Raw genomic sequence first — 9,812 nt, 5'->3', positions numbered from 1 at the left:
CCAGCGTCTCCTTCCACCATCACCTAAACCACGGTCACTCTTCCTCACCCTGAAAGCCCTGTCTGTCTTTGAACTCTCTCAGCCCCTTTCATCTGAGCCTAATCCAAATGCTTTTACTGAGACCAAGTCATGTCCAGCTGTGACTTGAGTCTTTCAGGGGTAGTAAAGAACATCCCAGCACCCCACTGAGGAAGGGACAGCATGGCTTAGCTACCAGGGCAGCTGCTGTGTCACATCCAGCTAGAGCCACTTCTGCAGCAGATACGAAAGTACTGAGATCGCCTCCAACCCACAACAGGATGTGGTGTGGGCAACAGGCACATGTGGGCGGGTGGGACATAGAGCCCAGCCAGGAGCCAGGAGGCACATGCCTGGGAGGCAGCTGCCTGCAAATCTGACTCAGTGCCCCAGCAGGGAGCCCAACCCCTGGATTCTCTAGAGTGGACTAGTTCAGTCTGACATCATAAGGGCTGGAAGACCCCCAAGGCAGAAGACAGGGGGCTGGGAAGTCCACGGGAAGTTAATATGTACCTTTATACATAAAATAATGTAAAAAGTAGATGTGAAAAGATCAGATGCCCATATAACAATGTCAATAATAGTGTTGGCAATTAAGAAAAAAGGCTTTATGTTAACAAAGACGATGCAGCAAACTGCATTTCCTGCTTATCTCTTACAGCCTCTCACACAGCCCTGTGTTGGTTCAGTGGCGTAGGGAATACACAGAGCTCACCATCTACCCCTTTGAGCATGAAAAGGAGAAAACTGAAACCTCCTCAGCAGAAAGCACCCCACTGAAGGTCTAACCTCTAGTAGCAAGACTGAACCTAGGAACCCACTAGAGTCCTCAAAAGAATGCCCATTTTCTCTTTGTCTCCAGGCCCTAGCCTCACTCTGCAGGCTAAGCTCACACAGTGTCCTGCTGGGTCTGCCACTACTATCATGCAGCCTAACCCCACCAGCCCCCACTTGACGCCAGGAAATTTCTCTGTAATTATCCCCACTGCCATTCCTGAATGAGATTGGTAGAGGGTTTATAAAAGATTGCCCAGATGTAGTTGACTGGCCTCAGATCCCAACTGCCTGCCCAGCTCTCAAGAGTGTCAGGCATCTTAGAACTAGTTTCTTACTGGTTCAGACTAGCTCTGGAGCCCATGAAAGCCTGGGTGTGACTTCTTAGGAATCCCAAGAGAAGAAACTGAACCTCTCTTCCACTTCATGGGCCAATTCCAAGATGGAGAACTCCTGATGAGAGTGGAAGGGTCAACCCTGGGGCAAAGCCCTGAGATTCTCTCCCAAACCATCTTCGCTTGCTCAGAAGCGGCTATATTCTCTCTTCTCCAAAGCCAGCCTTTATTTACATAACCTATAACTGCCCCTGTGTCCAGGCCCAGTCAAGACAGTCTCACTCACTTTTAGTAAGGCTTTGGGATCTTCCAGGACCCAAAGACCTATATTTTCACTAGCAGCAGCTCTGGTCAAATGCTGGCCTTACTTTCAACCTGTGGTGTTGGCCCATTTTTGTCTAAGTGGGCTCAGAAGTTAGCAGTGGGTGTGGAATCCCCTTTCTCCTCAATCCTTTCTCCACAGTGGCCCATTTTTTCCAGCTCTGAGATAGATGACTTAGGTGTGAGACTAAGCAAACTCTAAGCACCCAGGATCTTTCTGGCTTTCCTGGGAAAGAATATCTCCTGAACTAGGCAAAACCTTGTTCCCTGGTCCCTACAGCATCAGCTAAGCAACAGGTGATGCTCAGAACCTTTGCCAGTGTGCCAACTGCAGACAAGTCCCGGAATCCTCAGCGGCATTGCCATGTCTTCTCTCCCATCCGAGGCTGGGTACCACATCTTCCCAAGACCCCTAGGGAGGAAGGCCTCAGCTTCTCTAGGAAGGAGGGTTGCAGTTAGGGGTGCCAAGCAGGGACGGTGAGAAAACCTCTTTCCCAAACAGTTGGTGGGGCGGGGCAACAATCTTTCCTGGTGGGAAAGGTGGAGAGGGCGCCTGGGGAAGCTGTGGCTGTCCAGAGGAAAAGGAAGCACAGGAAACAGCTTACCGACTCTCCCTGGGCCCCATGAAAAGAGGACTCTTGCCTGAGGCCCTCGTAACCTGGAGTTGTAAACACCAGGACGCACCCAGCAGCTTCCTTGACCCCTCTGGTGCAGGGCCCATCAAGGAAGGCAAGACTGGGCTCTGGATTTGAGAGATGAAACCATCCCCAGGGGTAGAGAGGTACCTCATCATCACAGCAGCTGGAGGAAAGCCCTTTCCCCTAGGCATACAAAAACAGGGACATGGCTCCATCCCTAGAAGCTAGCAGTCCAGCCCCAAAGGAGCACCTGACAACCAGGTGAGAGGCCAAAAAGGCAGAGATGATGCCAAAGGTACAAGAAATTTGGTGGAGGCAGCTCAGGGGAGAAAACAGGAGCAGACTGACATAAATGAGAGGTTTCTGAGGGGGCAGAGAGGTCTGTTGTGCTCAGTGAGTGCCTGGAATGTACCTGGCATGTAGTAGGCACTCAGTAAGTATCTGAATAAGTGAATGAATGATGAAAGTATAGTTTGCGGCAAAGTGAGAGAAGTTAAAAACAGATGAAAATTGTTTGGGAGCCCCACCTATGGGAGTGAGGTCGACTGAGGAGAGCCCAGCCACAGGAGCGGCTGAGTTCGGGTGAGGGGACTGGACTGGCAGGGTGGGGAGTGTAGGGCTCTCAGTGTGCCCTAGTAGGGGATGGGCCAGTGTCTGTGTTGCAGCATTGCCTGGAATTGAAAGGGTTCTGGTGGGAGAGAGCTGAGACGGGCACAGTGAGCCCCAGGTTCAAACATCACTCCCTCCACAGATGTGATCTGAGTCATGGGTGTGATCCTAGTAAGAGTCCTGCCTCACCCGGCCCTGGTGCCTCCTTCACCAGCTCCACCTGGCCAAGCCTTGCCCCAGCCCCTCCCTGAGAGGCATCTGTAGCTGTGCCTCAATGCCTGAAATGCTTCTGAACTGGGCGTCAGGGTGGAGCAGAGACAAGATTGTGCTGAAGGTTCACATCCCAGGGAATCACAAAAAGGCCAGGAGATACCAGGACAAAGGGACCTCCTGGCTTAGGAGAAACCATCATAGAAGCATCTTCCCATTCCCTTACCCTCAGCACCATGCCACCCACACTCGGGTCCCCTACAGCCTATTTTACTCCACTTCAGTACCCTGTAGCAGCCACATTCCCACAAGAAAGCCAAGCTGTTCCTTAGATAAGTCAAATAGATTTAATCTGTAACTATGAAATGTCTAGGTTAGCAGCAATTACAGATACCCAGAAACTGGGCAGAATCTGTCCCCCGAAGGCATCCTGAAGGCCACAAAGGCTCCCCTTAGTTCACAGAGGTAGCTGGCAGGATGTTAGCTTTGCGCTCAGCTTCAATGCAGTACTTCTCGGGAAGGCCAGTGGCTCTGCCGGGGAAATGCAGGCAGGTATAAGGAAAGGTGCTGGACCAGACAGGAGGCGGGAGGAAGCAGGCTCTGGGTGGGGTTTACAGAACCTGGAGGACTGCATCCCCCAACACTGCTCTCATAATCCACCACCGAAACATATATTCATGCCAAGGCTCTAGCATCCTGCCAAGGAGTTCCCAGAGAGCCAGCAAGACCCCATCCCAGGACTTTCTGCTGGAGCCCCCTTCTGAGGGATGAGGCCTGGGTGGGGAGAAGGGCCTCTCCCTGAGCATCTCTGCCATGGCCTTTCACCACCAAATCCCATGCTTTCCAGGCTGTGGTGCCATCTCTTTGGGGGAGGGAGGAGGATCTGGGGAAGGAGGAGATTACAGCGCACCTCAGCTCTTCAAGCTTTTTCCTCTTGATGTCATCGATGCGCTCACGGCGTTTCTGGGCCTCCTCTTTGAGGCGCCGGCCGTCCTCAAAGGTGGCAATCCGGTTCTGCACCTGCTTCTGCTGGTTCTCTCGCACCTGGCGCCGGAGCTCGTTGGCATGCTGTAAGCGCCCTGTGGCCTTTTTCTCCTCCTCCAGCCGCTCCTTCTCAATCTGTTCTCTCTGAGCCCTGGGGGAAGGAAACAGGAATGCAATGAACTCAGCTGAGCTGACCCAGGCCAGGAAAAGTGGTGGGGGAGCCTCCTGGTTGGGCTCCTCCAGTAGACATGCCTCAGAGACCGCAGCCCTCTGTGCTCCAGCCCCATTTGGTAACTCAAAGATCAGCCCCAGAAGCTGCTGCCCATGCATCCCCCCTTCTCCCACCCAGCGAGAACTAGCTCCAGGGTCGCATGACTGGATGTCATGGGCATGCTTAGAAAGGCCCCCAGTTTGGTTTGATGCTCTGCTTTCACTGTTTTGAAATTCTTAAAAATTTTTGAACAAGGGAGTCCACACTCTCTTGCTCTGTCACCCAGGCTGGAACACAGTGGTGCTATCATAGCTCACCGCAGCCTCAACCACCTGGGCTCAAGTGATTCTCCCACCTCAGCCTCCCAAGTAGCTGGGACCACAAGAGAGTGCCACCACACCCAGCTAATTTGTTGTTTATTATTTGTAGAGATGAAGTCTCATTATGTTGCCCAAGCTACACATTCTCAATTTTCACTGGGCCCTGAAAATTATGTAGCCAGTCTTACACCCAGGGTTTCACCCACTGGGAGCTATTGTTCCTACTTCTCCCTGATAACAATGCGTAACTCCTCTCCAGCATATCCTGAGATTTCTTCTCTCTCCTTCCTTCCTTCCTTCCTGCCTGCCTGCCTTCTTCCTTGCTTCCTTCCTTCCTTTCCTGCCTCCCTCCCTCCCTCGATGCTTGGAAACGTAAAAGATGCGGTAAAGTGTCATGCTAACTCCACCCTGGTTAGTGGAAGAAGGAAGGAGCTCATCCTGATATCTCTCAGTTCTCTTCCTGATCCACCTCTCCAAATTTCCCTTAGAAACCTCTTCCACAAAAATATTTCATGGACCGTGACATCAGGGAGAAAATCACTAATGGCAACAGGAAAGGCTTAGAAAACACTCAAATGAAATGCATTCACATCTCAGAAAAATAATGCATTTATAGGCCTTCTTAAGCTAACATCTAATTTTGTTCTCAACATAATATTAAAAATGAAATATAAAATCATCTTAGGCAGGAATTTCTCACCTGCTCTCCTCCCCTAGAGTCACTGATACCCCAACAAAATGTACCTACAACACTGCTTCATTTCCTCATTTCCCTCTAGCTTTCTTCCAAGATCCACCACACACGCGGCATCCTCTCTACTCCCAGCAACTCTTTCCATCATGCAAACATCTCCTAAAATTCTACACCTTCTACAGAGACCTCCCAGTTTACCTGAAGAGAACTGCTGGCTTCCTCAGCCCTCTGTATTTAGACACCAAATCCTGACTGCCCAGACACATCTCTGATAGCAGGAAGTCTCTCTCCTCTTTGCCTTGCCATTGTTTTCCTGTATTTAGAACAGTTTTCTATTGTTTCACCCTCTTCTGAGTGAAGGGGTAAGTGTGGAAAAGGGGGACTTGTATGTGTCACTAGAGAGCCCCGGTGGTGCCAGGCAGTTGAAAATCCAAGTGAGGACGAACCTGGTTGTTCCATTGGGTTAGGGCAGTGCTCACAGAGCCTAGCTACGTTTTTGAATCACCTGGGAGCTTTTGAAACATATTCACGCATGGGCCTCATCCCAGACCATTTAAATCACAATCCAGGAAGTGGAGCCTGGTCATCATATTTTTCAAAAGCTCCCAGACATTTCTAAAAACCACTTGGTAGGGGAAGTCAGCTATCTCTGCTTAGTCAACAGGCTGAGAAATATGGACATCCCTCTGTCCAGAAACAAAAGTCCACATATAGGCTGGGCGCGGTGGCTCACGCTTGTAATCCCAGCACTTTGGGAGGCCGAGGTGGGCGGATCACGAGGCCAGGAGATCGAGACCATCCTGGCTAACACGGTGAAACCCCGTCTCTACTAAAAATACAAAAAATTAGCTGGGCATGGTGGTGGGGGCCTGTCGTCCCAGCTACTCGGGAGGCTGAGGCAGGAGAATAGTGTGAACCCGGGCGGTGACGGTTGCAGTGAGCCGAGACCATGCCACTGCACTCCAGCCTGGGCGACAGAGCGAGACTCCATCTCAAAAAAAAAAAAAAAAAAAAAAAATCCACAAATAGGCCATACAGGAGGCCATGCTTCTGAAGCAGAGAAAGTTGGATTTGGGCAGCGGCAGGGAAGCTTTTGAGTGAAAACATCCACCACGATGGTCACATGGCCCTGGAGACACTAGGCCTGGATACTAACCTACAACAACAGGTAAAGTTGAACTTCTCCAAAAAGGCTGGTCTAGCTTTAATAACTGGCTAGTGCATATGCTCTAGGCAAATGATGCAAAGGAAAGACAAATGGATCAGTAGCAAAAGTAGGACTTAAATTTCTTTTCATTAATATTTATTAGTGCCTGTTAACAGCAACACAGATGTCCAAGGGCATAGAGGCCAAGGAGGAGAGGGGAGACATCTGGAAGGCAGTCTGTAGCCCAAGGGCAGAATCTTTGGGGGCATTTAGGATGCTACTTTCTTCACTAGGTGTCCAGTGACCATGGCACAACCCTGGGGGCAGAGAAAGTTACAGACCCAAAGGGCATCACAGCAGGGGGGACATGCTGGGGCCTGCAGTCCAATAAAAGGCCAAAAATCTGGCTCTGGTAAGGACAGAGGTTCCTGAAGACCTGCTCTGCCTTTAGCTAGCGGTCTGGGTAGCCTGGTCTGGCATGCAACTAACTACCCATTACCAAGAGGAAGGACCTAGAGCATATGAACCAAGAAAGTGATGCCATACTGTTTAATCTCTACTTATCTGAGCATAATGTCTGTAATTTTGTATCTCCTCAATTCAAATATTTTGCTTGGCTTGTTTCCTTTTGAAATATCCTGATGTTGTAGGGTCTGAACCAGAGCAAAAAGACAGTCATTCCCAGTTAGACCAGGAGAACACTCCCAGGGACCAGGTCTGGGGGTGGCAGATCTGATTGGTGGAAAATAGAGCAGAGAGGGAAACCAGTGGCAGCTGTGACTGTTGACTGCTTTGGGGGAGGGAGCAGAACAGTGAGAGATGTGAACATTTAGCTTCCACTTATGTGTTGAAATTATCATTGAGCCAAAAGGGAAAACAAAAGTAAAAGGATAAAGAGCTACCAAGGAAGAAAGATGGATTGATGTAGGTACGGTCCATCCAAACACAAATCTCTAATACCTTTCCTGTGGAATGGGCAAGAGCAGTGTCTTGTTAATTTCTAATGTCCTCCATGGCATCCAGCACAGAGCCCTGCATTTCTGTGCTTTATATTTGTCAAATGAATGGCAAAAGGCTCCCTTAAAGTCCTGCTCCAATGACTCACAACCCTTAGTGTCTGAAGTTCTTATCTCTATCTTTCCTAAACCACTCCTCTTGCAGTTTCATCCCTAATTTGCAGGGGGACATGAGTCAGAGGGCAGCAGAAGGGACCAGATTTTTACCTTTATTTATACTTTTACTGCTCCAGGGTAAATAATCCCAGTCATCGCCAATTCCTTAAGCAATTCCAGGTGCTATCTCCCAATTCTCTAATCACAAAATTCTTGGCTCAAGTGATTTTTAAAAGTTTCAATCGTCCATCTAGTTATAATGATCCCACCAACCCAGACAAGATGGACGAGCATCTGTTAACATGCCAGAAAGCTTCTCTCTATCCAGTATGGACCATCCCCGCTACAGTACAAGGAAAGGAATCCAAAGTTCCCAGGCCCCTCCTACCGAAGAATCCTCTCGAACTCATCTCGATCCCGTTGCACCTGAACAGCCAGAGCGTGCTCCTTGAAAGCCACCTGTTCGAGCCGACTTTTCCGCAGCTCGGCCTCTGTTTCCATCTTCTTCTGCGCATTTTCCTTTTCCTTTCTGCGCCACTCTCTGTCTGCAACCTCTTGGTTGCGCTTGGCCCGCAAGGCATCCTGGGAAAGTTGGCAGGGGACCAGTGAGGGCACAATATAGCTGGAAGTACAGACCAAGTGCCTTTAAGAAGACACCTACTTACAGACTCTGACAGTCTGCTTTGAAAAGCACCATGAATTTCTCTGGCAGCTAGTTATTCTAGGAAAGGATAAATGGAATCCTGTCATCAAACTTTTGGGTTAGAAGATAACCTGAGGGGTCATCTTGTTCTTCCAACCCACTCATCCCAGTTCTTTCCCTGTACCTCAGACATCTCCAGGCAGTCTTGAAATCACTTCTAATTTTAAAAACTGCTAATGATGGAGATACCACAGTTGCCCCTGGTGACACATTTCATTGGTTGGTTAAGGTTGAAAGTTTTTCTTTATGGAGCAGTGAAAAACTTTCTCTTGAACCTTAAGCACATGCTGCACTGCCCAATCCCTGCTGACACAGGCCTTGGGAGCAGACCCACCCTTTCCTTCTCAGACTACTGAAGTCTAAGTAACTTGCATCCTTTCCTCCACATCTCCACCCTCGAGGCCATTCTACAGGCTATCAAAGGGATGGACAGGCAAGGGAGTGGGAAAAGTAGAGGGAAGTTGAGACTAAGCAGGTACCTGTTCTGCCTGGTAATCCTGGGCCTTCTCCTGCATGGCCCTCAGGCGGGCGATCTCCTTCTCTTTCTCCCTCCGGATTCTCTCCTGCTCAGCCTCAAACTCTGCTTCTCGAGCCTGCCGGAAGGAAAGACCTTGTAGAACAATTGCCATTGCCCCAGCCTTGCAGAGTGAAATAAAACCCCTACAACAGACTTTCCAATATCCCCCATACCACTTCCTGACTCCTTTTAAAATAGGACAAAATGAGGCCAGGCACCATGACTCATGCCTATAATCCCAGCACTTTGGGAAGCTGAGGCAGGAGGACTGCTTGAGCCCAGGAGTTCAAGACCAGCCTAGGCCACAGAGAAAAACTCTGTCTGTACTAGAAATCTAAAAATTAGCCAGGCATGGTGGCATATGCCTATAGTCCCAGCTACTCGGGAAGCTGAGGTAGGAGGATTGCTTGAACCTAGGAAGTCGAGGATGCAGTGAATCATGATTGCATTACTGCATTCCCCTGGGCAACAGAGCAAGACCTTGTCTCAAAATAAATAAATAAATAAATAAATAAATAAATAAATAAATAAATAAATAAGGTAAAATGAATTTAGCAATGCATGAACATAAAAACAATTAGCATTTATAAAATGCTTTATTGTTTACAAAACACTGTCCTATGTGTTATCCTGGAGAGCCCTCACAACATTTCATGAGACAGATATTATAGATGAGGAAACTGATGCTCGGAAAGGTCAAGGGTCTTGCCCAAGATTGCACAGGAAGTAAACTACCTAACAGGATTTGAACACAGGTACCCTGACCCTGGCTTTCACACTCCTTCCACTATGTCATAGACAATTTTCAAGTTGCAAGGCTACTGGGCCAAGAAACAACTGTGGTTCTTTGCCTGGCTTGTAAAGTACAGCAGGTGGAGGTTACCTCATTAGTGCCTGGGCAAAGAGCCAACCATGCTTTGGGCAGTCCCACAGTGGTTACCAGATACTTAAAGAATGAACCATCAAAATTAGCTCCCTTTCCACCTCTCTGAAAAAACACACATATCCTTAAAAGCTTCCCAAGCCCAGCTTCCCAACTGCCATCCTTAAGCCATCATAAGATGAATGGTGCAGGTTGGAGGGAAATGTGACCTTAATAAAGAATCCTCCCAGCCCAGCATGGTGGCTCACACCTGTAATCCCAGCACTTTGGGAGGCTGAGGCAGGCAGATGACGAGGTAAAGAGATCAAACCAGTTGGGGCCAACATGGTGAAACTG

At 49.0% G+C, this 9,812-nt stretch overlaps 1 protein-coding gene across 3 annotated transcripts in view; it reads right to left on the bottom strand.

Annotated features, from left to right (window-relative positions):
* Positions 1-3,239: 3,239 nt before the first annotated feature.
* CFAP45 (cilia and flagella associated protein 45) overlaps positions 3,240-9,812 on the bottom strand; it is a 28,744-nt gene continuing 22,171 nt past the window's right edge. For 2 of the 3 annotated variants that reach the window (XM_011970407.1, XM_011970408.1), the window contains 4 exons: positions 8,556-8,669; positions 7,762-7,955; positions 3,816-4,040; positions 3,240-3,436 (listed from right to left, as the gene is read on the bottom strand). In XM_011970407.1, coding sequence (XP_011825797.1) covers positions 3,358-3,436; positions 3,816-4,040; positions 7,762-7,955; positions 8,556-8,669 — 612 coding nt within the window. In that variant the 3' untranslated portion in view covers positions 3,240-3,357. Of the gene's footprint in view, positions 3,437-3,815; positions 4,041-7,761; positions 7,996-8,555; positions 8,670-9,812 lie in introns of all 3 variants that reach the window. The other variant, XR_001004949.1, reaches the window with a different exon arrangement.

This window comes from Mandrillus leucophaeus, unplaced genomic scaffold (assembly GCF_000951045.1).
Source record: "Mandrillus leucophaeus isolate KB7577 unplaced genomic scaffold, Mleu.le_1.0 Scaffold947, whole genome shotgun sequence".
NCBI classification, from domain to species: Eukaryota; Metazoa; Chordata; class Mammalia; order Primates; family Cercopithecidae; genus Mandrillus; species Mandrillus leucophaeus.
The sequence above is the reverse complement of the archived record's forward strand: the minus strand, read 5'-3'. Positions and strand labels throughout refer to the sequence as shown.